This window comes from Melopsittacus undulatus, chromosome 11 (assembly GCF_012275295.1).
Source record: "Melopsittacus undulatus isolate bMelUnd1 chromosome 11, bMelUnd1.mat.Z, whole genome shotgun sequence".
Taxonomy (NCBI): Eukaryota; Metazoa; Chordata; class Aves; order Psittaciformes; family Psittaculidae; genus Melopsittacus; species Melopsittacus undulatus.
In genome coordinates this window covers 24042271-24069065 of record NC_047537.1, presented here as the reverse complement: position 1 = coordinate 24069065, position 26795 = coordinate 24042271, and the positions used below count along the sequence as shown (strand labels likewise).

The following is a 26795-nucleotide window of genomic DNA, read 5'->3' as shown; positions in this document are numbered from 1 at the left end:
TTACCAGCAGGGCTGGGACCTGGGCTCTTTGCTGCAGCACTCTGCAGTGCTGGAACAAAGGCATGAGTGGAGGTGGTGCTGCTGCTCTCTGCACAGCACCCTGGTCCTTTCCATGTGGACCAGCTTGGGAGGAGTGTGGCTTTCTGCATTGTCTTGGCTGGAGTTCTCTGGGCTGAGCTGTAGTACAGGGAGCACCATTTACACTGTATAAAAGGATCCTGATGTGTGGCACTGCACACGATACTGTGAGGTGAGGCTGCTCTTTGATTGCTGCTGCCTTAGAAGGGTGTCAGACTTTCCCTTTTTCCCTTCCCTCCCTCATAATGGACACCCCATCACTTGGCTTCTGGCCCTCCCCAGGCAATAAAGTTTCCTTTGTTTCCATTGCAGTGTGTTTGCCTTTGAGAATGGGACTGTGTAGCCAGAGCAGAACTGCAGGTTGCATGATGCACATGTTACATAATTCAGGATGTGGTATGAGGTGTTCTGGAGCATATGCTGATTAAATTTGCATGAAATTATAGATTATTTTTCTTTCTGTTGGCAATGGCTATGACCAATTTCTTTCTTTAACTCCAAACTGACCAGAAAATTCTCAAGACCTTTCTTTCTCTGTCTCATGGTGAGACACCCCAAAGAATTTTTTTCCCCTATACCTACTTGCCTAAATAAAACAAGGTCAGTTGCAGTATTGAGTTTTCTAATTCAAATGTAACTCCTTGCTGTCCCCCTTGTTCTCCTCCTGCTTCCTCCTTTTTTTGCTAAGACAGTCACCTGCACTGTTTTGATTGATGGAATTAGTTGTATTTCATTATAGCTCCTCCTGAACAGACACCTCTGGAGTGAAGGAGAACCATGACCTATGGAAGGGAATAAAAATCCCAGGCAGGGGAAGAGCTGGATAAATCTAGAAGGCAAGATTAAATTGACTTTTAAAAGCCTTTGGGAAGGGTGGCTTGGAGTCAGACACTGGGATTTGAGATCTACAGCATCCCCTGTCACTGAGGATAATGTGGACACTCATGCAGCTGTTTTGATTCTGTCCTTATTCAGTTCTCTTTTGGATGCTGTTACTTTCATTAGTGCCACTTATTGAGAGACAGGCAATAACACATCTGAACTGGCAGATTGAGGCATGTTTGAAGTCTTTCCAGCCCATTTCATTTACGTGGTTGCACCCATTTTTTCACTCAGCTCAAAGAAGTGACACAGCCAAGGAGGGGCAACTGCAGCAATCCCTTATTGGAGTGGGGCTAAGGAAACAGAGGACCTCAGTACTCATCCCAGGCAGGCCTGGCTGCCCCTTCTCTGTGGGGCATTAATAGATATGATAGGTAGTTAACTGAACTGTATTCCTGATTCTCCCAAGCTGTTGGTGCCAGGTTGAGATTCCCAGCAGCATGTGTCCCATTGTGCTTAACTATGCAGGTTTTTAAATAAAGGGTTTTCCAGTTTTTCCCTACTCCAGTGTAGTAGGTGAAGCGTTGCCTCCTGCAGCTTCCATCCACCCACGAGGGATGGTTTGTGAGGAGTCTCCTACAGTATAGATAGATCGTATTCTTTGTGGCAAGCTTTCAAGGAAACAGTGATGCTTTTCTGATCAAACAAGACTGCCTCTTTCTTCTTGTCTGTTTCCCAACAGTTTTAATTTCAAAGGAAGTGCAGCCAAGATAGTTGAAACAGATAATTTGAAGCCTCCACCTTTTTGGTGCCTGTTTTCTGTTGTTGATGCTGTTGTTTCCCTCATTAGCTATCTCTGGGCTTTGATACAGTTCCTGAGGTTTCCTTCTTTGCATTGCTTCTTTCTGCTTAATGAATTGGTAAGTTGCTGCTGCACATCAAAGGTTGAACATTTCCTACAGAGTGACTAGTTAAGCAGGAAAGATAATTGAGCACATGGCCTAATTATTGGTCTCTGTGAGTCATCCTTTGCCTTCATTTCTGTAGGGTTTTTAAAACAATAGCAAATACTAATTGCTCTGGCAAAAGATCCTGTAGAATTCCAAAGGGGAAAATGGAAAAAGTTGGTCTCCCGACTCTGCAGATGTGGGAACATGTAACAATAACAAAAAAAGCAGAGGAAGAATAAAAAAAAGACACTGTGACCTTGTTTAACAAAAGCAGGTTTTCCGAAGAGGACTCTGTTGTTTCTGAGTTCCCGACAGCCTCTTGAATTTGGCAGCTCTTTGAGGCTCTGCAGAATTGCTGCTGTATCAAGCCTTTGCTGTCTTGTTGATCTTGAAAGATCAACTGTCTTCAGCAGAAAGCAGCAGTTTTTCCAGAGGGGAAAAAAAAAGTCTGTTGTAGAAGAGAGGTCAACAAGCACAATTGCAGAACCACTCATTCATGTTCACATTCTACGTGAGAGGTTGTGCTGGTACTGTTCTGGGTACGACTGTAACCCTGTGCTGTTGTTAAGGAATGTCCCTCTAGAAGCAGGGTGGTTTAGCCAGAAAAGCACAAGTTGGAAGTGTGGTGGATGCTGAAAGCCACCTTTCTGTGTCCTGTGATTATGGAGAAAATTAGGGCAAATAAAGCAGGAGTTCTGACTTGTAGTTCTGTGATAGTGCTCTGCAGCTTTGCCACCTGCTCCTCCACAGCACAGCATGGCCCGGGAGGACACAAGCCCAGGGTTTGATTTAAACCACCACAGAAGAGCTGCTTTCAGCTCTTTTGGGCTGAAGAATCTTAACTGGGCCACCTATTTTCTTCTGTTACCAGAGCACTGAGCACCCAGAGGAAGTTCCAGTGAACAACTAAAGATTTTAGCATCTGAAACCACTGCATGGCTGCCTGGAGTTTTGTAGCCTGAATTGTAGCAGTAGATGCTGCTGATGTAACTGCTTCACGTGGGAGTAGCTGTACCACATGCACATAAAGCTGTCCTAAAGCAGTGATAACCAAAGGATTTGGGACTACACAGTACAAGTGGGGAGTCTGCCTGCTGCAGTTCTGGGGCTCGATCTGGGTAGAATGTGTTTTAATTCTTTTGATAGTGGAAAAAATATGATAAATCTTTAACAAAGCACTAAAAATGAAGTTGAAGCTGTGAAATTGCAGCAGTTAATGTAGTTTATACTGATTATTTTGCTGAGATTCTTGTAGAAAACTGAGGTACAAAAAGGGAAACAGATACAGGCATGGGCTGATGTCGAGAAGCGTGTTCAGAGGATGTAAAGACAACAGTCTTTCAGTGACCGTGCTTGCTGCTTTCCCCAGTCTTCTGACAATAAGATCCATTCACATTTTCTATTTCCCCTCTTTTTGTTTTGTATTTTATCATCAAAATGAGGCCAGAATTGGCAACAAGCAAGATTTGTGTATTCCGGGATATTTCCGTGTGACCATTGTACTCTTTGTGGCAGTTTGTCCTGAGGTGGGCAGAAAGACCTGATATTAGAAAGGCTTCTTGCAAGAGATAAGCAGCTCTGCGGGCTCCAATCTGATTAACATTTTTCTGTAATTACCACCCAGCCTCTGTGTGACCTATTTAAAAATCTCTGTGAATCCTGGGGATGGGGGACAGGGAGGAGTCTTCCATGAGCTCCTTGTGTAGACCCTGGTGCTCTTTACCTGCTAAACACCACTGGATATCCACTGGGATTGAGTCACTGCAAACTTGGACATGCAGATGATTCTGTATTAGGCAACTGAAGCTTCTTTCTGAATAGGCATGAATTTCGTGCAAAACTTAGAGCAATAACAAAGAAAACTGGTTACATTTTTATATATCCCTAAAGCAGAATGAGGAAAGCCTGAAATACTTTGTGTTTAACTTCTTTCATAGGGATCCTAACAAAGCCTAAACCTCTAACTGGTTGTTTTTCCTTCTCCTGACTCATTAGGCTCTTTGTTAATCTGCACATTGCTTCGTTAAACAATTACTCTGCAGCCAGAGGAAAACCTGAAATTACTAAATAATTACTTAGCATTGAGAAGATGAACTTCTTGTCCTCGTGCGAATACAGCTCAGTTGTTCCTCCTGGTGAAAATGAGGAGCTTTGCCCAGCACAGAAAGATGAGTTTGAGGATCTGCAGCCTAAGCTGGGCTCCAGGTGGTATCTAAGTTTATATTTAAGAAATAAGGAGATGCAGAGCCTGAAACTTTAAAGAGCTCTTAAAATAGCGGTTACAAAGAAGGAAGAGTGCTCAAATGATGCTGCTGCTTAGGAGCACTGTTATTTGACTAAGCAGGTTTTAAGGATGTGTCCTGGTGTGTACTCCAAATCCTGTCAGAGCATTTTGTGCTGTGCCCCATCGCAGCCATCACAGGGGCATCAGGCTGAGGGGCAAGATCTGGGGTGTAAGAAGCAGCTTTAAGTTGTTTGACAATTCCTTCTATTTAAAAATCAATTCTTTACCAGCCGTCTTGGAACGTTTGTTTTATTTGATCAGATGAGGAGCGGTTGTACTGGGTAGGCTGGGGGTTGAATCCTGTACATCTTGGAGAAAACTTGTGTGTAGCAGCTGGTAATTGCAGAGAAACACCCCTGTCACCTGAATCTGTTATAGCATACTCAAGGTCAGTAGTCTTGGTTTTTGTCTTCCTTGTCAACATCAGCTCTCAGGAACACAGTGCTCAAAGGAAGTTTTTGGAAGCATTGTTGAATCCTGAATCCACATAATGAGGATCAGATTCTTTGGAACTCATTTCACATTGGACTTAAAAGCAAGGTCAGAGGCTCTGCAGAGGAAAGGTAAAGTCACTCCACTGCTGACTACAGTCCAGTGAATAAATGCTCCATGCTTACCATGCATTTGCTCTGAGACATCTGGCAAATGAATCTGTTGGAATCTTGGGCTGCTTGTGAGTATCCTGGCACAGAGGAGACGGAGATGGATTTTTAAAGGCAACCACATACCTGCTTAGAAGTTGCCAAAGACTTGCAAGAGTCTTCCTTAGGGCTTGGTTTAGCATTTGAGCTGAGGTGTCTGTTAAGTCATAGTGCCTGTCACTGTAATTAATGTTTCTCAAGTTAGCAGTAACTGTTAATTTTATCAGAACCATTTTTTTATGGCCTGTGCTAACCAGGTTAAGCTGTTGCTCACAGCATCCATTTGGGATTTCCAGATGCTCCCTTGTATTTAAATATGCAGCTTTTTTATTATCTATGATTAATCCTCAGAAGTTTACATCAGGGTCATTTCATATGGCCACAGCCTAAGATCAAATCACCCAAAAGGTCTTACAAAGAAGTAAATAGAAAACTTGCAGCCTGTGAATAGGGCTCAGCCCCATTTGTATTTGCCTGCATGTCTGTAACCTGAGAGTTATTGTGATCATATCAGCCTGCACTTAGAGGCAATTGAGTTTATGATGGATTGGTAGTAGGAATAAATTGAAATAACTTCTCACACTGCTGAATCGATCTCTGAAGTTACCACCTAATGTGCTTCTGCAGCTCCTCACATCTTGGCTGCCATGTTCTGCAGGCTGGGACCCAGCACAGCACCATCCTGCTCTGGCACTCAGAGTAAGGACACTGACAGCAAAGTTGCATCTGTGCAAGTGTGGTGATACTCCAATCCCGTTGTAGTGCAGGCTTCCCCCTCAGCTCCCTGCTAGGCAGGTTTGCCAGGTCCCTTGGGACAAACCACTCTCCTTCCCAGGCATGACAGCAAACTGGAGTGATTGTGGGGTCCTGTGAGCCTGTGAAGGGTTTCTGTCCTGCTGAGGTTGTGCTGCTGTTTTCTGTTTGGGATGGATGGGGAAGACAGCAGCAGTTGGGGTACATTGCTTTTGGATAACATGTCAGCTCTCCTTTAGGGAAAAGGATCCAGATTTATTACAAGACATACTTGTTATTGATGTAGCAAGGGTTATTCTAAACAGACGCTTGGATGGGGAAGTGCAGAACATGTCACTACATGAATTCCAAAGATTGAATGTACTCCTGGCTTATTTCCTGAGGAAGCCAGGCTTTTACAGGCATGCAGTGTGGGGTTGCATCTTGCACCTACCCAACATCCCAGCACCATAACACATCACCTGCCCTTTTAAAATGGGGGGAGAAATCAGGATGTAAATGTAGTCCTAAACATTGATGTGGGAAGAGCTGGGTGGAGGCAGGGACAGCCTGTGCTGCTGCTCTGGTCAGCCCAACTCCTACTCAACTCATTAACAGCTACCAGTTAGGGAGGGCAGAGAAAACACCATTAACACCCAAATCCTCAGCCTGAGATTGCATCTGATGAGGTGAAAACACAAAAATGAGCAGTAAAGTTGAGGAAAATTTGGCTCCATTCCACTGTTCAGGAGGGAAGAATTTTCTCTGTAGATTGTTCATTTATTGTGAAACTGTGCAAAACTCAAAGTGTTCTTGTGCAGTTCTAAATTTGTCTCTTCTTTGACGTGTTTCCAAAGCCTGTGCAAATTCAGGATCCTAAATCTTTCTTTGATGCAAGAAAAAAGATGTGGTTTAGTAAGTATTAAAATTAAATGACGGTAAATCACAGGATTGAGATATTAATAACGGGTTTGGATGCTCCAAAGAACAAAGTGGTTTTGTTTATGAATGAAGTGTGTAGTTTCTAGCTAAAACAGCTTCAACATCAGAGGACTTGGGAGCAGGCCAAAGTGGTGTCATATCTAGGGGAAGAAAAAAGAGAGTGGGTAGAACAGCAGCATTAAAAGTCTGTAGTAGTGAAGTTAACTGAAAGTAAATTAGTGGGTAGGAGCTTGTAGTGAAAGTTACTGGGAACCTGAATTGTTGGTGTGTTTAGGAAGAGTTTGTTTATGAAGAAGGAGCTTAGAGAGGGTGGTGTCAGATGCAGACCCATGGGGGTCTTGGGAGAAGCTCAACCTCTCAGTAGAGATTTATCTCTCCCTTGCCAGGGGCAGCCCTAGGATTAAGCTAAGAGTAGAGTGTGTGAGATGTGGTGACTGATGAAGCAGCAACTGAGATCTCTCTGGGCAGCGAACTGGGCTGTGATGGAGAACAGGAGCTGTGCTGGTCTGATCCAGGACCCTGGTGGGTACCCAGCCAAGGTGGACTCCTAAAAACCTCTCACATGAGGAACCTGAGCATGAACCTCACACACTTGATGGCTTCTGAGCTGGAGGTGGATTGTGGTATATAACTGTCTTTCACATGACGTTCTTCCAGGAGTTTATGAATGTGGAAGAGTTTGAAGTGGTTCAAAGCAGGGGTTGAATGGTGCTGTCCTATGGCAAGGACATGTCTGTCTGCAGGGCTTAATGAAGCTGTGTCTGGTCTTTTGCTCTAAACGTTGTCAATGGATGTTTTCATTTTAGTTTCCCTGGTTCCTGTGTGGGAAGAGATAATAGCAACCAAGAGAAAATAGATAATCCATAATTGGTCTCATTTAGAGGCCACTGTCACATGCAGCTTCTGCATTATTTCTCCTGGCAGATACATCCCAGGGCTTTGAATCATTCCTCGTGTGAACGCCATTGCACATGTGAGAAACCCACCAGACCACCTGCAAGGTGTGTGTGTTTGCTGGGTCTCTGCAGTGGCAGTGTGCTTTGGGGCTTCTTTCTTGCTTACTTAACCATTTCTAACTCTGTACTTGCGTTCATGACTGTGATGGGCTGATGTGTGTCCAGAACAGCTCCTCATGCTCCCAGGATCTTGCTTGGAGGGTGAGGATGGAGTTCAAGGCCACTCATTCTCTGTGTAAAATCAGAAAGCTGTTTGTTCCTTGTAACACAGCTTTTAAGCGTGGTGTTGGATCTCCTCTTCCTCACTGCTGCTGAAGCACTCCCTACTGCAGGGTCTGTCCACAGTAATTCTGAGTGACCCTCTGGCATCACCAGCCTGCTCTTTGTCTGCCCCTCTGCTTTCTAGTGGTGATTATTAATGTGTTGGGTGATTTGGGCTACAAAACTGATCCCCTTGAGCTTCACAGCAACTTCCCTCCATGGACAAAACTCATGCTTTTCTCCCCCCACTGCCTGTTTTAGAAGCAACTCTTTACATATGGACTCCTCCAAATCTCGTGTTAAGATCTTGCTAAATGTCTTTGGGGATCAGAATGGGTTTATATCAAAAAGAGACATTCTCTCATCTCCATGCGCTTTGATTTCTTAAAAGCCCCTCCAGAAGATTAGAGTTCAATTAACAAAAGTGTGGCATCCTCATTGCAGATGCTAAATGGGCTCTTCCCTGCAGGGGTTATTCATGGTTCTGTTTGTTTATTATTATCCTCACCAATGTGCTTAGCACAGATCTGGGAAGGCTCTGGATTTCCTCTGGATTCACGTACATCAATGCTTACTGCTGCCACGCTTCCTGCTGCCCTGACAGTCTTCAACTGAGCTTACCCTGTGCAGTAATGTGATACTTGGGTTAATTTAGTTTACACTCTTTGTTCTGCCACTCCTGAGGATGCTGTAAGGCTGTGGGAGGTCTGGTGGCCTTGTGTCTTGTGGTGACTGTGGTTGGTGATGGCTGTGTTGACCTGTAGCTGCTTCCAACAAGTTACACCTCAATCATAGACTTCCCAAAGCTTATTCCCAGTTCCTGGTCAGCCAGAACAGCTACTCATGCACTGCATGAGCTTTTTCCAGGTCCTTTTGCCAGTCCCTGGGTATCTTGCAGGTTTTTTTATTCTTCAGAACAGTTGTACAGATATAATTAAAGATTTCCTCATAGAATCACAGCCTGGTTTGGGTTGGAAAGGACCTTAAAGCTGTCCGACACACAGACATCTATTTTATATGTCTAAGCCAGTTTGTTCCAGACACTGGGAGGAACATGTTGCATCAAACTGGCAGTTGCCCCATAAAAGGTGGAAATGGAATTAATTCAATTTTACATTTTTCACTTAAAAACTAAATATCGGGGGTTTAGTGTCTGTCATTAACAGGTCTTCAGACACCGGAGAAACATCTCTGGCTGCAGAGTTACTGTTTTATTCTTTGCACAGCGTGAGCAGCAGGTCAAGGGAGGGCATGTAGGGATGGGACAAGAGGGGATGGCTTTACACTCATATTAGTTCTTCCCTGGGAGGGTGCTGAGGCGCTGGCACAGGGTGCCCAGAGAAGCTGTGGCTGCCCCATCCCTGGCAGTGCTCAAGGCCAGGTTGGACACAGGGGTTTGGAGCAGCTGCTCCAGTGGAAGGGGTCCCTGCCCATGGCAGGGTTGGAGCTGGAGGAGCTTTAAGGTCCCTTCCAGCTCAACCCAAACCCTTCTATGACCTTGATCCCCTGAGCAGTAGCAAGGGGTTTGTGTGCTGGGCTGGAGGCTCTGGGCACACACAGCCAGGAGAGGAAGCACAAAACCTGCACATCTTTAGCTCTCAAAACTGCCAGTTTCACAACTCCTGTTTTTTAGTAACTTATTTCTTTGGAGGCTTTTTAGATTTCTGTTTTTCAAAGTCAGGCATTGTTCCAAAAAACACTCTCTTGGAATAATTGGATTGCTTTGATTCCTTGTAATTAAATCACGCTAAGAAGGCTGACTGTGCGCATGGCAGTCGTGGGTTCAGTGTCTTTTCTGCACTTAGAAACTGGGATTCAGACCTGATGCGAGTCACAGCGCAGCAGCTGCGCATCCTGTGATGTCCCATTTACGCGGAGGTTCACCTTGAGCAGCAGAGTTGCTCTGAGGAATAAAGCAGAAAAGATTATAAATCATCATAAGCAAGAACTAAGCTGTGTTAGGGAAAAACATTTGTAACAATCAGGGAAGGAGATTGTCGCATACTGAAAATTGAAATGTCTTAAAAATTAACATCACAAGCATGTTTTCAACTGAGTGTACAGCGAAGAGGTTGGAAAAAAATTATGAGCGTTTCATAAAAGTGTGGCAATATTACAGGAACAAGCAAAACCCTTAATTTTGCCTCTGTGAGCAGAATAATGAGGATCGCGTGCATGGGACCACCACAAAGCTATTGCTTTTGACAGCAGCTCCTCAGCAAGACACTGAGGTGACCAGAAGATCACATTGTACCAGGAAGGCAGCTGACATCACTGTCAGCAGTTTCATGCTTGCCCATCACAGCACTGGGTTGGGCTTTTGACAGCTCTAATGCTGCTGTTGCAGCATCAGCTGGGAGCAGCAGACAGCTGGGCACAGCTGCAGAGTGCGGGCAGTCTTGTCTGGTAATTGCCTCAGGAGGCAAAGGCTCCTGCCAAACACCAGCAGATCTGTTACCCACACACAGTAGAAGGCAGGGGAGGCCAGCGCAGTTTGCAGGTGCAGCAGCAGCCGGGAACTGGTCAATAGCTTGTAAAAACAAAGGGAAAACAAACGTAATGTCGTGTTGTGTGTCAATGATTTTGACAGAAGTTGCTGAGATTACACCCAGCAGATCCTTCCAGGGTTTTGGTCAGGCACTTGGTTGCCTTTTTGCAGCTGCTGGACTTTTAACTACTGCTGAAGGCATCTCTTGGGAAGCGGAAGGGAAGGATGCAGCACATGGCCAGGGAAGACGATGAATGATGATGGAAGGAAGTACAGGAGAGTGACAAAAGGACACAATTCATCAAAAGGCTAGTGATGCTAAAATCAAAATGTTCATATGAGAACTGAAACTGTTTAAAAAATGCTGCTTCCTGCTGGGAAAGGAGAGGTGAAACTGATGAATGGGTGAATCCTGCTGGACCACAGCTTGTGTGGGTGTCCATGTGTTCAATGTGACAGGATGCCGCAGGGCTGGTCACTTGTGATGGGCTCTCTGGACTGGGCAGGGTGGCAGCTCATGGGTTAGGAAGGTTTTGACCCTGTTTCTCTGTGTTCTTCTCAAAGACCTTCAGTTTCTGTAGTTCTCTCTGGAAGGAGATCTCATTTGCTTTAACAGTTATGACAGGTAACAGCCTGTCCCACAGAGTGTCTCATGAAACAGCTCCTCCTGTCCCCCACAACTAACATCCTCACTCAGATGAGCAAGCCCTGGACATTACTTGTAATGACTGTAGTTGTTCTTCTTTTCTACTGGCATGTTTTGCATACCAGTGAAAAAAGTCTTGAAGATAGTCTTTTTTTTTTGAGGGAAAGACACCACCTACTCTGGTGATGCTCAAATACCCTATGTGCATGAATGACATGTAATAAACTCAGCCTGAAATCCCTGAGCTGACAGGTAGGACTTGGCCTCTCTGCTCTCCTCCTCTCCTTTTCCTTCCCTCAGCCTTGTGTTTCTCCACGCAGGAAGGGTAGGCTTAGAGTTTGGATCTTTGGCTCTGCAGGTTTTGGGTTTAGAGTGTGAATTCACCTCCATTAATTGCAGCTGTATTTAATATTTATGATGTGAGGACGTGAGGAGCATTTGAATGAGCATGTTCTCCTTTGGAAAAGAGCTGAGAAATGACCAGGCACTTGGTGCTGGTGCCTTGTAAAGATGCCAGAGGCAGGACAGGATTTAAAGTGCACAGTTTTGCAAATCAGCACCTTCGTAACAACACTGAAAGGGGAGATAAAGAGGTGGGGGGACCCATGTGAAGGCAAATAAAGCCTATTATCTTTACTCTTTGAGGAAGGTCCCCAAAAGGATGAGTGTGTCAGATCACTGGCTCTTTCTTCATTTTTTTCTCTCCTTTTGCTTGCTTTTCCTCCTTGCTGTAATCATGTGAATGGTGCCATTTGTTGTATCCATCTTGTCTGTTGGCTCAAGATGCTGTATGTTAATTGAGCAGCGTGGTATCTGTTTTTCAAACTTCATAGGTAAGTGCTTCATGCCCTGTTACTGTGATATTTAAGACATTCTGATTTTTGCCTGCCATAGAAGAAAACCTAAAAAGCCCAAACTTCTGAGTTCTTGGTGTGGTTTATAAACAGGCTCTCAGTGGTGGTTCTGGAGAAGGAGTGCGTATGGGTTGTCCTGCTCGTAAACTTGGCTCTTCGTTTCAACACATCACTTGAATTTTTTTTAAGCCCTTGTGATTCAGGGTTCTCAGCTTCTTGCTGCAGTTGTGGAGGAAGAAACAGGCTTTGTCTTTCAAAGAACACTTGAGAGACTTTTTGTTATTATTTGGCCTTGCTTCAAAAATTGCACTTTGGAGTGGGACAAACTGGCTGCTCTATTGGCATTTGATCTTCGATGAGTAGGAATGGGTTTGAAGTATTGGATTTCTTTATCAGTTTGTTTTCTTCCTCAAACATAGCAATGTGCTCTGATTTATGTGCTTATAGAGCTGTATAGGTAGGAAGGACAATATAGTGTCCACAGCCCAAGTTGTGATGAGGTTGAATATAAAATTTGCCCAACAGCAAGTACTGGCTCTTATTCAGAGATGGGAGGAACTCCCTCAAACCTCTGTTGTTACTGTGTATGTGCAACCAACCACCACACCAGCAGCAGACTCCCTTTTATTCAGCTATGGTCTTTAGATTTATGTTTATATTGCAATAGTAAATGTTTTGTGTTCTCCTTTTCCAAAGTAACCAATTTATATACATGCTTCTGTCTTGAGCAATCTGCTCTAGTGGAAGGTATCCCTGCCCATGGCAGAAGGCTGGAACTGGATGAGCTTTAAGGTCCCTCTAACCCATTCTATGAATCTATAATCTTAACTAGATGCCTGCGTCTTAAACATATTTTCTTTTACACCTAAAATCTTATCTTCCATCCTTATATATTATCTTCCATTTATGTTACCAGGCCAGGTACAAGCAGAGTCTTGACCCTACTGTGGATGAGGTTAAGAAGCTGTGCACATCTCTGCGTCGGAACGCCAAGGAGGAGCGGGTGCTTTTCCACTACAACGGCCATGGCGTCCCCAGGCCAACTGTCAATGGGGAGATCTGGGTCTTCAACAAGGTGAGTCCTTGCAAAGCAGTGCTCAACAGCCCAATCTTGTTCACTGCAGGGGCGATGTTGAAGTGTTCTGTTAGAGAACAGCTGGGTTTAAAATGCATTCACAGTTGTTTGGTTCCCTGCTTAGAGCTGTTTGTTTCTTCCTGTTCTTGAAGGTCTGGGAGACCAAACAGGTTGTCCCTCAGCCCCCAGCAGGGCAGGAGGGTCTTCTCTCAGCTGCACTAAAGCTCATTTGCAAAACACTGAAAAAAACAACTACAGCTTCTTGCCTCCTCTGCTATTCAGACGCAGCACCCAGCTCAGTTGTGTCTGAGCAGTGAGACTTGGCTTTGCTGCCTGAAAGCCCTGACTGATCATTATATGTTCTTACCATAAAGCTTATGCTTCAAATGTCTACGAGTTCTGAACACCCTTGTTCAAACTGCCTAGAGATACTGCATGAGGACAACAAACTATATGCCTAACTCTACTTCTGGAGATGCCTAGATTGAAAAGGAGAAAGCCTTCAGGAAGCATCATGTAGATTCACTTCAGCTGCACGTCTTGGTCACTTTGTTCAGTTCACAGTGTTCAGATGCTGCTGGAGAGGCCTGTGAAAGAGGAAGGAATACGGTGAGGTTTGGATAAGGCACTTGACAAGCTAGTAGCTAAACTAACGTAGGTTTTCAAAACCTTCTTTCCTCAGACAGACATGACAGCATTTCCTCGAGTTTAATTTTTCATGGCTTTTGACAAGCTGTGCTTGCTGTAATACAAATACCTTTGGTTACCTTCACTGTTGAGGGTTCACCTAGGAAGCAGGTTTTCCCTTCTGATGTTTAATCTAGCCTGACAGATGATGAGGACAGTAGTAAATAAATAATCTGATCCTCATCCACATTCATTTGATTTTTTTTCAGTGATATCCAGTGATAGGACAAGGGGCAGTGGGTGTAAACTGGAGCATGGGAGGTTCCATGTGAACATCGGGAAGAACTTCTTTACTATGAGAGTGACAGAGCACTGGAACAGGTTGCCCAGGGGGGTTGTGGAGTCTCCTACGTTGGAGATATTCAAGGCCTGCCTGGACAAGTTCCTGTGTGATGTACTCTAGTTTACCCTGCTCTTGCAGGGGGGGTTGGACGAGATGATCTTTCGAGGTCCCTTCCAACCCTTGGGATTCTGTGATTAGAATGTAAACCTGACCAATATACATGCTTTGTTGAAACGGTGGTAGCAAGGAATGTCTCTGCATGGAGTGGGAGTGTGGGGATCTGCCTGCTCCTCTTCCTCACACCCTTCCTCTTCAGAAGGAAACACACACTTCAGAAATCAGTTCAGTAACATGGGGTCAGAAACAGCGTTAAGGGGAGCAGAAAGTATTTTCAGTTGTATTTCTTTTCCTGGCTTTTAATCCCAGCAGTTCAACGAGCACAGGGCTTTGCCAGGCAGCACATGACGGTGTTTATAGTGCTTTGGGTGGTTAATATCTGCTCTGCAGCTCAGCAAACAGTGTTCCTGAACTCGTTTGGTTAGAGAGATCGTAAGATATATAGAAAGAACTGGGGATGGACTCCTGTAGGTTCACTGCCACAAGGCTCATTGCTGAGGTTTCTGAGGGACTGCAGAGGGTTTGGAAGAGCCAGGACAGAAGCTGAACACAGAACCCTTCTGGGGAGAAATCTCTTTAGAGAATTCTCTTCAAGCATTGTTTCATCTCCAATAGGAAATGGGCAGAGGAAGTGCACCATGCTTTGGAAGGAATGAGCATGTCGAAAATGTCCCTTTGTTGGCTATGTCACGTCTTGACAGTTGAGACAGTCCCTGTAAACTGGTGAATAACATGCCGTAACATACTTCTCATATAGTGTCTGGGAGTGCTCTTGTATGAATAAGGAGCAGTACATTTTTTTCTAGCTTTGCTGGCTGCTGTTCTCTGAGGAAAGTCCCAATGTAGTTTCAAAAAGGTAAAAATCAAAGCAGAGTTCAGACAGTGCTGAAGTTCTGGGGAGCCTCTCTCCAAAAACTGAATAATGTTTCTTGTTTTCAATGTATTTTCGAGTTGTTCATTAAGCGACTGGTTGAACATCAGCTTCCAGGTTAGCTGTTTGCTGTGTTGTCCTTTCAAGCAGCCATGTAGGGACGCTGTGAACAGAGCAGAAACTTCCTAAACCACAGAGTCAAACCTGAGAACAAACCACATGGACACAGTCCCTCCTGCTCACAGCCCAGCGTGGCAGAGGGGAGGCGAACAAGCAGCAAGCCATCATCAGCCTGAGCTGCCATGCTGGAAAGCTGTTATTTAACACTCCTTTTTCCTTCAAACTGTCTCATTTACATATCATTAGCAGATTTCATGTTATTTGTGACCCCCACAGTAATGTTGGAACATAAAATCCTTCTGGTTGGAAATACCACCATATTAATCAGAGCTATAATCCAATCTTAACTGTAGCCATACACGCTGTAAATATGAAGTTAAAACAATGTACACCCATAAAATCTCCCTGGTTATGTATGTCAGAGCAGGGTTTTATATGTAACTTACAACAATTGGAATGTGCTTAACCCCTGTGATGTCCCTTAAAAAGATCTGGGCCATGGGTGTGTTGTGCACATATCCTTCTGTCCTGCAATAATTCACAGAGCTCCTGATGCCTAGAACTTTGGCTTTTATAAACAATTTTTGCCATTAATTTTAATGAAACAACCAAAACTTTTACATATGGGCAGAACTGGGGTTTGAAATGGCTTACAGTTTCCCCCCTTATCTAACATACGGTTTACGAGCACTTCTGTCTTTATATATGCTGATAAGTGTCCTTAAGAATTTGATTTTTGCTAAAGTTTACCAGTTTTATTACAGCTATTTTAAGCCTCTTGCATGGAAATGGGAGTTCTGTTCCCATCCATCACCCCGTGGATGTTAATAGGAACATCACAGCTTTTGCTGTAGGTTTGGCCAGCTCAGCGCTGCAGGAGCCCAGGCAGGTTGTCCTCTGCCTGTGAATGGAAGGGTCTGCAGCAGCCACGCTGGGTCTGGTGGTGCCCCTTTGCAGATCTCATGCGTGGGTCTGGCCCTGCGAATTCTAAATTCTTATTTGTGATTCCCCTTGGATTTTAAGAAGCTTTTGCCCCTAGTGATTTGGAGGTGTTAGATGGAAGATGAGGAACAGAATACTCCCTATTTACAGCAGTAGAGCTGGTGGCACTTCACGTTAGTGGAGGAGCCTTTGTTGGGTTTCATTTTATTGGCTAATTTGGAAAGTAGCACAGAAGTTAAAGACTGTAATAACGTCATGAAGCATCTCATTAGGCTGAGACAGGGGAGCTGATGATGGGCTCCATAGTCTTAATTATCAATCTTGATGTATTGATGGAGTTCTCAGTTCCAAGGCATTTGCTGTTCAAGGCAGCTGCTTTACAGCCTTTGCCAGACCTGCAGAAATCTGAGCTAAAATGGGACGCTGAGCTGCTGTTGGAGTTGTAGCACAGCTCAAAGCACTGAGCTTGAGAGTTTTAAAGTTCAGCCTTTCCAACAGTACCATAGGAAACCTGTTTGTAGCTTGTGTTGGAGTTGGGTTCATAGTCCTTATTAGGACTAGATGTTGGTTGGTATTTGTGTTAATTAGTATTCCCAGTGTTCAATGTAGGGTTTATTTTGTGATTCCAGAATTGGAATTTTTGTGTGTGTTTCATTATCTCACCAATGAAAGTTCTGTGGCTTTTCTGGCTTTCCGTAACTCGAGTGTGGTTTTTCCTTTTCCTAGAACTACACTCAGTACATTCCCCTCTCCATCTATGACCTGCAGACCTGGATGGGCAGCCCTTCCATTTTCGTCTATGACTGCTCCAACGCTGGCCTTATTGTCAAGTCATTCAAGCAATTTGCACTACAGAGGGAGCAGGAGCTGGAGGTGAGATCACAGCCTCCTGCAAGGGTTTCACTCCTGTTCATGCTGCGGGGCTAAGTTTCAGCTTGCTTTGCCATGTACAGCTGAAAAATGTGTTTAAAACTGTAGTGGAAAGCAAATTCATTTGCAAATAATTCTGCTACTCCAGTCACTCTGCTTCAGTTTGCTATTCTATTAAACATGGAATGATTTTAACTACAAGCACAAATTAAATGGTAATGTTAATAGACTCACTTAATGCCCTAATGGTCTTTTCTGCTGAGATAAATGCTGAGGTAAGCTAAACATATTTATTTTAGTTGCCCAAGTCTTGTATCTGGGTATGTATTTGGGTGCTGTTGGAGCTTTGTGCTGTTGAAGTGAAGGTGAAAATGTGAAACAAAATGAAATCAACCTGATGCACGGAGGGGTTGTCACTGGTGTTTCAGTCTCACAGAGTGCTCAAGTTGAATATGTTTCTAACGAAAAGTTGTTTTACATTGCAGATGTAATTACTAATACATTTATTGACATAAATCACTGACACTCCTCACAGTTTAAACAGAGGATTATGCTCAGATAAATATGAAATTATCGAGTCTTGGAAAATGAAGTCCTGTTAGACCAGTTCTAGATGTTGAGATGCACAGACCTTACTTCAGAGTTATTTTTCAGTGTAAGATTCAGTGCCTAGTGCAGAAATTAACACATTTTTCCATCCAGAGGAGTGTGGGTAAAGGACCTTGAACCCCTCTACTAAAGCATTAAGGTTTGTATCTGCTGGTACTTTAATGGTTGCATTGCAGGAGGCAGTGCACGTTTCCTTTTCTCTTTTTGTTGGAAGGTAGCCTCTGTGATTACACAGGGTAATCTTCTCTCTTCCCTTCTCCAGCTTGACCTTTTTGCTCTAGTGAAGTAGAACGCTGTATGGGGAGAAACCCGGGGCGTTCAGGATTCTTCTGGCTACCAACAAGAGTTGTCTTTATTCTTCATGGCAGGAATTCCTGCCTAGTTCAGCCAAATGAATTGCATTTTTCCATTTGAAGCTATTCTGCCATCTGTGGTGAATGGTTATGGGCAGTGAGAAGGATGAGTTTTGCTTAACTTGCTTCCACAGTGCTTGATTCCAGGCTGGCAGATGTGAACTGAAGACTCTGAAGTGGTGATCACAGTTCAGGCTGTTGCACATTGCTGGGTTTGGTGTGTGGTCAATGCCCTTTAAATACTGTTAAATCAGTGTGAGTTAAAATGATGTTTGGTGCTTCTGCAGTCATAAACAACTAGGCATCCAGAGATCCACCAACCTTTGACTTGGTTATTTTCAAAATGGCCTAGCACCTCACCTTCCTGATTCATCACATGGGTGATCTCCTTGATCTCTTCAGGTGGCTGCAATTAACCCTAACCATCCACTTGCTCAAATGCCTTTGCCTCCCTCAATGAAGAACTGCATCCAGCTGGCAGCCTGCGAGGCCAACGAGCTGCTCCCCATGATCCCAGACCTGCCGGCTGACCTGTTCACGTCATGCCTTACTACACCCATCAAAATCGCTCTGAGATGGTGAGTATCTTCCTCAGTATCGATGGCAGGTGTGTAATTTGAGTAGTTTGTCTGTTGACATGATAGCTTTGTTAATCCGACCTAAAAGTTCTCTGCAATATTGAATTACAGGATTTGAACTACACATCTGGGACAACATTTTATTAATCAGAACTAGAAAGGTGCAAATATTGTGATCTTCTACTTATTACATTTTATTTTCCAGCTCAATATCTGAGTTTGCTTAGATTAAGGGATTTACTGTTCTGGGAATTAAGTATCTACTTCTTCAGAGAGCAGAAATAGTTCATAGCGCAATATAACTTTTGGTAAATTGTCCTTTGTACAAATCATATTCCAAATATTGCAGTTGCTGTAAATAATACAGTAGCACTAAATAATGCTGTAGTGAAAGAAATTGAGCGATAAAGCAAAGAAAGATGCTCTGGAATGACAGACCAAGTTAATTAGGCAGAAAGTTCTCAAAGGCTGCTACAAGAGCTTTCCAGGAGCAGTATTTTTACCTAGCAATGGAGAGGATCATGAGTAATCATGGTGCTGGTTTAGGAACTGGCGTGAGGAACCTGGTACCTCACTGACTCATTCCTAACCAGCACGTTTCACTCCATCCTCTCAAGGTTTTGTGTCATCGAGAATGAAAAACATGAGGGCATTCACTAGACAGGGTTAAAGCAGGGGGAAGCCTATAACCATGGCAGCAGTGGTAAGCAGTGGAGTCACTGCAGCTTCAGGAGCTATTAGCTGTCTTTTGGAGACACTCAGAATAATTTGCAGTTCTTACACACTTTCTGACTTAAATGAGCAACCAATGAAGTGAGTTAATTTGGGCAGGTTCTGGTTCAGATACTCAGTGTCTCTGACTGATTACTTCTGCTCATGTGAGGGGCAGAACAAGATTTGTTTCATTCCTTAATCCTAGTTTTGATTTCATGAGCTTGCAGGGTGTTTTCTCACAGAAGAGAGTCACAGCTTGTCAACACAGGCAGAAGTCTTGGATGATGTGGAAGAGCTGGGTTAAGAGTGTCAGTGAAATTAGGAATGGGTTCAGGGGAAGTTTTGAGAGAGCTAGGGAGGAAAGGGTTTTTCTGATCCCGGTTTCATGGACCAGGAGTTCGAAGTAATGGGAGAGTAGCCTGGAATTTCAGCTGAGGTAGGTGCACTAGGCAGATAGGTCCTTCTCTCATGGCTTTGAAATCCTTTTCCTCTTACTTTCTCCTTCTTCTGTTGTAAAAACGAAGCATTGTGTTGTTTTTCTCTCATGGATACCAGGGCCATGGATCGCCAGTTGGGCCATGTTTGAAGTGAAAATGCTGCAGCTGTGTGAGAGGGGCTTTGGGTTTGGGTGTTGTGGGGGATTTTAGGATGTTATTTTTTTACATGCACACTAAGGAAGGTTGGGGTTTGTTTTGGTGGTATGATCTGCTCAGGAATTTTCTGTTACTCATCTCCATGGGAACGTAGCTAAGGGGGTGTTCAGGGCAGGTTCTCCTGCAGAGCTACATGTGGCATAAGCGTGAAATACTCAGAGTTGGGTCTTGTTAGTGTCTGACAGGAAATGCATTTGTAGAAATGCAGCTAGGGAAGGATGTAAAACCTCAGCTCTGCAAGGAGCTGGTGCTGGTAGACACCATGTGAATTCTGGATAGTACAGCATTCCCTACTACCTCAAATCCAATGATGTAGTAGGAAATCAAATCTATGTGTGTTGCTTACACACCTCTATTCTCTGATGAAGATTATGCTCCTTTTATAGTCCATGTTGATTGGCATTGTTACAGTTGTGGTTTCATCCATAAGAAGTGCCTGCCTGCAGAGCACTGTTACTGCTGTTAACAGAATCCATGCACAGCCAAACCCTCCTCCTGCATTCCAGCTGCAAATTGTGTTGGTGTCCTAAAGCAGACAGTTAACTGAAAATAGAGATGGAAATCTGGGTCATTAAAACTTCTCATTGCTTCAGTCTCACCCAGGGCTGATCTGAGCCCTGCAGAATTGCTTTAGAAATGCACTGGTTTGGTATTCTGACAAGGCTAATGAGGTTTCATACACTGAATTTATGGGCAAATAAAAGTTTGATGAATAAATTTCTGTACATCCCATTTTGTGCTCTGTGCTGTAAGTAAACAACTGATGGACAAAAATCTCTCATCAAATGGGGCTGCAGCTTCAGTCTGGGAAGAAAAGCCAGTGCTGGTGAGAGAAACCCAGGTCAGTCATGCCCTTCTGAATGTGGTCCATGAGACTTCAGTGTGGTCTGACAGTTCTGGGAACCCAGTGTATGAATTCTGGTACTGATTATCTCCATGTGTAATGGCTGCTGTGAGCTGATATATTCCAAATATATGTTGTAACTACATATAGCTGTGAGACAAGCTTAGAGATAAGCTGTCTGCATTGTTAATCTTGACTGACATGCACTAATCAGGACATAAATGCAGCTATTGCAGGAAGAGGCAGAAATTAGTGTGTGTTTGGTGCCCCAGTTCAGGCAGGTCCATGTCTCTCATGCTGTCTAAAGCAAAAAGCAACTATATTGGATGCTAGGATCAGTGGTGCGTCATGTGCTGGTGTTATCTTCAATCCCGTAAGAGATAAACCAGCTGCAATTGTATGTTCAGGATTTAACACATCAGAGAGAAGGCTGTGCTTGTCTGAATTGTCTGAAGGGCCCCCTGGCTTTGAACCATGACGTCGCACTCGTTATAGAGCAATAATAGGGCTCCTGAAGAATGCTTGGAAACCCCCAAACCACAAAGAAGTGAAAGGTTTGGGAGCTGCTTAGGCTCAGATGTGCAGTTTGTACACCAGGATGGTGAAGCAGCAACCTTGTAAGTGTATGAAAACAAAAACTTCAGCTGTGACAACTCATGCTCTGTTGGATCAATTAAAACAAGTGTTTAAAGTGGAGGGGGTTTAACCCATTTATTTCTGCTTGGGATTTTTGAGGGTTACCTGGGCCAGTCCTCGGTCCCAAATTTATTTAGAGAAACTAAATTGAGTTTCGGAACCCTCCTGTGATACCTGAGCAGAACCAGTGGAGCAGTTATGTGTATTCCTGGTTTTCTTCTTTCAACCTCGCATTTACTGGTCTGTTTATGTGCAGCTCTAACATAGTTCACCTGATGTTTGTGATGATGACACCAGCCATCGCTTGAGACCTTAATGTCTCCTGCTGCAGGAGAGTGGTCTCCTGGGCAGCCGGGCACTTCTGCTTCAAGCTGCCCATGGAGCTTCTGTTCCTGGAAGAGTGGATTTCTGAAGTACAGGGAAAACAGGCTGGGAATGCAGTGAAACCTCTGAGGAAGTAATCTCTCAAGATCAATTTGCTGGTTTTCTTTCCCAGGTCTGTTGTTTCCCAGGTCTGTCCCCTGGGCCACAATGCACATCCCATGTGCTGGAGGAGTGAGACACACTGGGAAGCGGCCGGCAGCGTCTTGTCTTCCCACACCTGCTTGGCTTTAGGCCCTTCAGGGATTTTCTAGGCACAGGGAGCAGTGTGCCAACAGGGCCCTGCATTTCCAGGGCTGGCCTTCCTGAAGCAGTGCTTGTGGAGTGCTGAGGAAATGGAGTCAGCACTTTTTTAATTGAACAACAGAGGCGTTTGGACTTGCCGCATCCCTGTCGCTCCCTCCCATGCTCCCTCCCCTGCCTGCAGTGCCAGATCTCTTCAGGGAAGCCCAGCCAGCTCTAATCATTATTCCAGAGGCATAAACCTCCTTGGCTCTTGTGTCGTCTTGCTCCTCCCAAGGGACTATGCGGGATGACTGTGAGCCCTTTTCCCCTGCTCTGTGCTGGAAAACTTGTCACTGTGACAGTTACAATACCCCAGTTTTGACACCTGACGATGGAAATCGCCGCATAATCATGAGTGTGACAAACACTGAGGGCTTTGCTTCATTCCTATTATGCTGTAGCAAAGTTTGCTACCCAAACACTGTTTTAAAAGCAGAAGCAGTGTAATAAGGAAACCTCCTTCCATATTCTTTTTGCAGAACCCTGTCATTAAATAGTCAATTAGTGTGTTTTATTTTATTCTATTCTCTTCCCCACAGGTTCTGTATGCAGAAGAGTGTCAGGCTGGTGCCAGGAGTCACACTGGATTTAATAGAGAAGTAAGCCAAATTTTACGATTATTCTTTATCCCCTGTTTCTCTTCATTTCAATGTTATTTCTTGCATTTCTCTTGTTTGTCTGTGAAGAAATTCCTTTGGAAAGCTTTTCAGGTCTGCACCTATGGTGTTTGTCATTTCCTGCCTTCCCGTGTGCTGAAATAAGCTGTGGCCGTCAAAGGGAGCCGGGCTTTGCTTGGCCCCAGGAGCTCTGGGTCCTGTAGTTTTTTCTGCTTGTGCTGCAGAGAGATGGCAACCACAGACACAGGTCACGGCCATGTTCTGGAGCCCAACCCTGGTTTTCGTGTGGGGCTTTGCCCAGCGGAGCCATGCTCGCAGTTCTGTGAGCTGCACAACACCCCACGACACCAAAACCAGCTCAGAAACAGGTAAACACACAGCCAAAAATGGTTTGGCACGTCATCACTGTGCTGGGCTCGTGTTCTTTGTCTAATGGTGCTGTTATATTTCAGACGTAACACCACTGAAACATGTTCTAAGCCTTTTATCCAGGCGATATTTGAGCATATTTACTGGTTGTCAGGCAGCTGAGGCAAACTGATTAACCAGGACAACTGTTTGTCAGATTCAGTTTATACAAACAAAGGAGACTTTGAACTATTAATAATAGTAATTGTCCACTGTATGCTTGGGTTTTAAGATTTTCATGAGTTTCTGTCTTTTTTCATGGGAAGCATATTCTTAAAGACCAGCAGCAGATGCTCGCAGCCATGAGCGGCAGTAGCTCTGTGCTCCCTGCAGATTGCTTTTGAATGCCCTGTGCTTGGAACACTGATACACACACACACACACAAACTGCCTGGAAGTTATTCATTAAAGATCATTCATTCGATTTCTGAGAAATGTTGCCTTAGAAATGCAGTTGTTGATTAATTAGAACTCTTGTGTAGCATCCTTTGTAGAGATGGAGACTGAAGAATTGAAGGGCATCCCGTAAGGGGTCTGGAGAACAGGAATCTGCATAATAAGCGTGAATTCTTAATAGAAATACATTATCATACTTCCTGGTGCTTTAATAAGGCACTGCCTGGTGCGGCGAGGTGCAGGAATCCTTCATTGCTCCTGCTGCCAGTCGCAATTACCTGTTACAGCAGAAGGCATGAGGCTAAGATTGCCTCTGCGAACGTTTCTTGTTCAGATTTTGCTTCAGTAAATCACTCCATGTTAACCTGCATGTTTTACATTCAGGTGGGGTTAAAAATGCTTCTCGGTGCTACTCACTCTTCTAAAATACATGTTGTGGAAGAGTTGGGCTCATCAATAGTCTTGAGGTATTTAATCATGCTCATTTTATATGTGAAAACTTGATTATCCCACCTCATCTCAGTTGGGGAAGCTGAGTAATGATTCTCGTACAGCTGTATTTCAGAGGCACTAATCTTGCCAAGTAAGAATAATTTTTCAATTTACAACTAGAATAATAGAGACAGGATCCCATCTGTCAGAGGCAGCATCAGGGCAGTTTCAGAGATGTGGCAGCCTAGGAGAGGGTCCACCACTGGATGTTGTTTTCCCTGAAAGCCATTGTAAAATGTGTTGGGTTTTGTTTTCCTTTTGGATTTCAGGAGATGAGGAGCAGGAGGGAAATGTATAACCTCCCCAGGGCTTCACCTTGCTCTGCTGTGTGCTCAGGGTGGGATCTGGGGGTGTGAAGAACTGATGGGCATCACCAGCATGGGCTGGGGTCACCTCAGGCCACTGGATAAATGTGTTCCAGAGCAATGACAATGTTACAGGAATTGCAATTAACATTGCTACAAGAGTGTACCTAATCAAGGAACATATGGCAAGGGTCAGGGAAGGTCTGAGCCAGGTAGCTTAAGAGTTGGCTTCATGGAACGCTTGGATGTGGTGCTGAGTGTTAAATGCTCTTTAAACAATGATTTACAGGCAAAAGACGTTTTCTTCAGTATTCTTGATTCTTATAGGTCAATATTACAGGAAATGTGCATTCTTTAGGGGCTGTTTTCATGGAGAGTGTGCCAGAAGTAGGTTCCTGAGGATATCGTTATTATTTCGATCTGTACCAGTTATAGGAAAAACGTGTATTTTCTGACAGTCTCGAGATAGCACTGGAATACCTCCTGCATTGGCTCTGTGTACACTCTAATTTGTAATTTGGTTGTCTTTAAAACTGGGGAAGGAGTTTACCTGGCAAGGTGCAGACCTGAATGAGGCTGCGCCTTCTGTGAGGAGCTCTGGTTTCTGATTGTCTGGGCCTGGGGTGTATCCTGATGTGCAGTTAGATCTCGCATCTTTGGAGATGAAGCCAAAATAATCCCTAGTTTAAAAATAAGGATCTTTGCTGGAGGTAGACAGGAAAACCATGTTGGTGAAGTACTGGGAATTTGGGAACCTTAGGCTGCCACTTCCTAAGCCCTTTGGTGGCAGCATTGATGTTGGATGTTCCAGCTGCCTTGGTTGGCCTGTCCTGTTGGATCACCAGTGTCCCACTGTCTCTGTTGGCACAACTTGTGCGGCTGTTGAGTGGGATGAACTGGGGCTGTGATCTGCTTTTTAAACATTTTGGGAAAAACCCTAAGGAATCATTTAACTTGGTGTAGGGTGGGAATACAAAGCTGGGTGTACAAGAATGATGCTTTGATCCATGTCTGCATTAGGCTCCCTCCTGAAGTCACATTCTCCAGAGAGCAAGGGTAGGATGTTGCTTCCTGGGATTCTTTTTTCTCTGGGTCCCTGTTGCAGAAGGAGGGAATTCTCTGAACAAAACTCGCAGTGAGCCGGGGGCTGTTGGTGCTTCTGGGGAGGCCACTTAGGAAACCATCTTTTCAAATGAGCACATGAACATGGTACCACAGCTCACGTTCACAAGCAGGAAGGAGCATCCTCCCCTGCTGTCAGGGTTTGGTGACAAAGGACCTTTTGTGACTGTCAGCTCTGCATCACGTAGGCAGGAGCAGCGTGGGAGAGCTGTGTCTGGCTGCAGCCTGAGCTGCTGCTGCTCTGAGAGCAGAGCCCATCTCTGCTGTCACTCACCAGCACAAAGCCCATCGCTGGAATCATGAGAAATAACAAATCTGAGACTAAAATTAATTTTTGTTTCCACTTTAAGTATTGTCAAATGTCACAGACTGGAAATTATGAATGTTTTAATGTTGTTGGTTATTGATGAGTAATGGTTCAGTAGGAGCCACTTCAAAGATAAAGTAGGAAAATAAAATCCCATGATATTATATGGCAAAAGTAATGTAAGTGGGGGAAATGTAGAACTTACGCTGTGCTCTAACAAACACCTTTGGTGTGTGCTCTCAGGACTTGGCTAAGCACTTGCCTTGAGGATGGGAAATGGCAGGGCAGGCGAAGGAGGGCAGCTGAGTAGTATCAGGATTCTTTCCCCGGGTGATCCCAGTAGGCACTATTGGCTGCTCTTCCAGTGCCATTTCCTCTGCCTGGCTGGTGTCCTGCCCGCTGTGGCTGGTGGGGTCCATTAGCATCACCTGAGGCCATCAGAGCTTCATACCACCAGTGGCTTTCTGCTGACTGTTTGAATTCCTCGCATCAGTCTGGGAAGAGAGTTTGTTGTGTGGAAAGTCACTGGAAATGGTGGTTTGTTTGAAAAGGTCAGAAGGACAAAAGCTGCCCAGGTATGGAATAACCTTCCTGGCTTGTGCTTGGGTCTGAACAAACAAAATGGGTGTTGCTGTGTAAGCAGACAAGGCTAACTGCTGAATTGAAATGGTATTTCCAACAAGAATCAATACTGTGTTCTAAGATAGTACTGATAATGCCCTGGAACACCCTGCTGCCTGATGAGAGGAGATGCTGCCAGAGCTGCTGGACAGAGGCTTGGTAGAAATCATCAGGATTCAAAGTAGATGGGGAAAAGCGTTTGGCTACTAGAAAAGAGCTCTGTTGTTTCAGCAGGACTGGGCAAGGACAAATCCTGCTGCCTCTTGGGCAAGTGGATAAAGGCAGCTGAAGGCAGAGCAATGGTTCTGCTGTTAACAGGACCCTGATCTCTGTCATTACAAGGGGCACAAGATGAGATGCCCCTGCAGACAGATACCTGCTCAACCATTTCACATGCTGAAATGCTGCAGCCTGTGGGGTTTTAGTTATTATTTCGTTTCTAGTGGGAAAAGTGTCATTTTGAGTTTGCCTTTCAAGTGAGGGCCCGTACATTCCAGCCCCTTTATTTTCTTCCGGAAAATTCAGGAGATGGCGTTAGAGCATGTTTCAGGATGTGTTAACTGAGTGGTTTCAGCCCTGGTCTAACAGAGTGCTGTGCCACGCTGCCTGTTGGCAATAGCTCCCTCATTAGCACTTGGGCTGAGGCAAAACTTTGCTATTGAAGATGCTATTCTGGAAAGTTCCTCTTCTGTAATAAACTGGGGTTTATTGAAATGGAGTGTTTCATTTTCTCACCATTGTTACAGGGTATCAGCCTCTCATGTAGGCAAAGCCTATTGTAAATCCAGCATGAAGATAGCACTCGAAAGGGTGGTTTTCATGGCAACACTTCATTCGTGTCTTCGTATGGAGAGA

The 26795-nt window shown here is 44.5% G+C and overlaps 1 protein-coding gene across 2 annotated transcripts in view; it reads left to right on the top strand.

Moving 5' to 3' along the window:
* The window catches only part of RPTOR (regulatory associated protein of MTOR complex 1), a 115158-nt gene that overhangs the window by 17325 nt on the left and 71038 nt on the right, over nucleotides 1-26795 (top strand). For both annotated transcript variants that reach the window (XM_031054555.2, XM_005140729.3), the window contains exons 4-7: nucleotides 12571-12729; nucleotides 16476-16622; nucleotides 17984-18159; nucleotides 22212-22271. In XM_031054555.2, the coding sequence (XP_030910415.1) occupies nucleotides 12571-12729; nucleotides 16476-16622; nucleotides 17984-18159; nucleotides 22212-22271 (542 nt within the window). The remainder of the gene's footprint in view (nucleotides 1-12570; nucleotides 12730-16475; nucleotides 16623-17983; nucleotides 18160-22211; nucleotides 22272-26795) is intronic.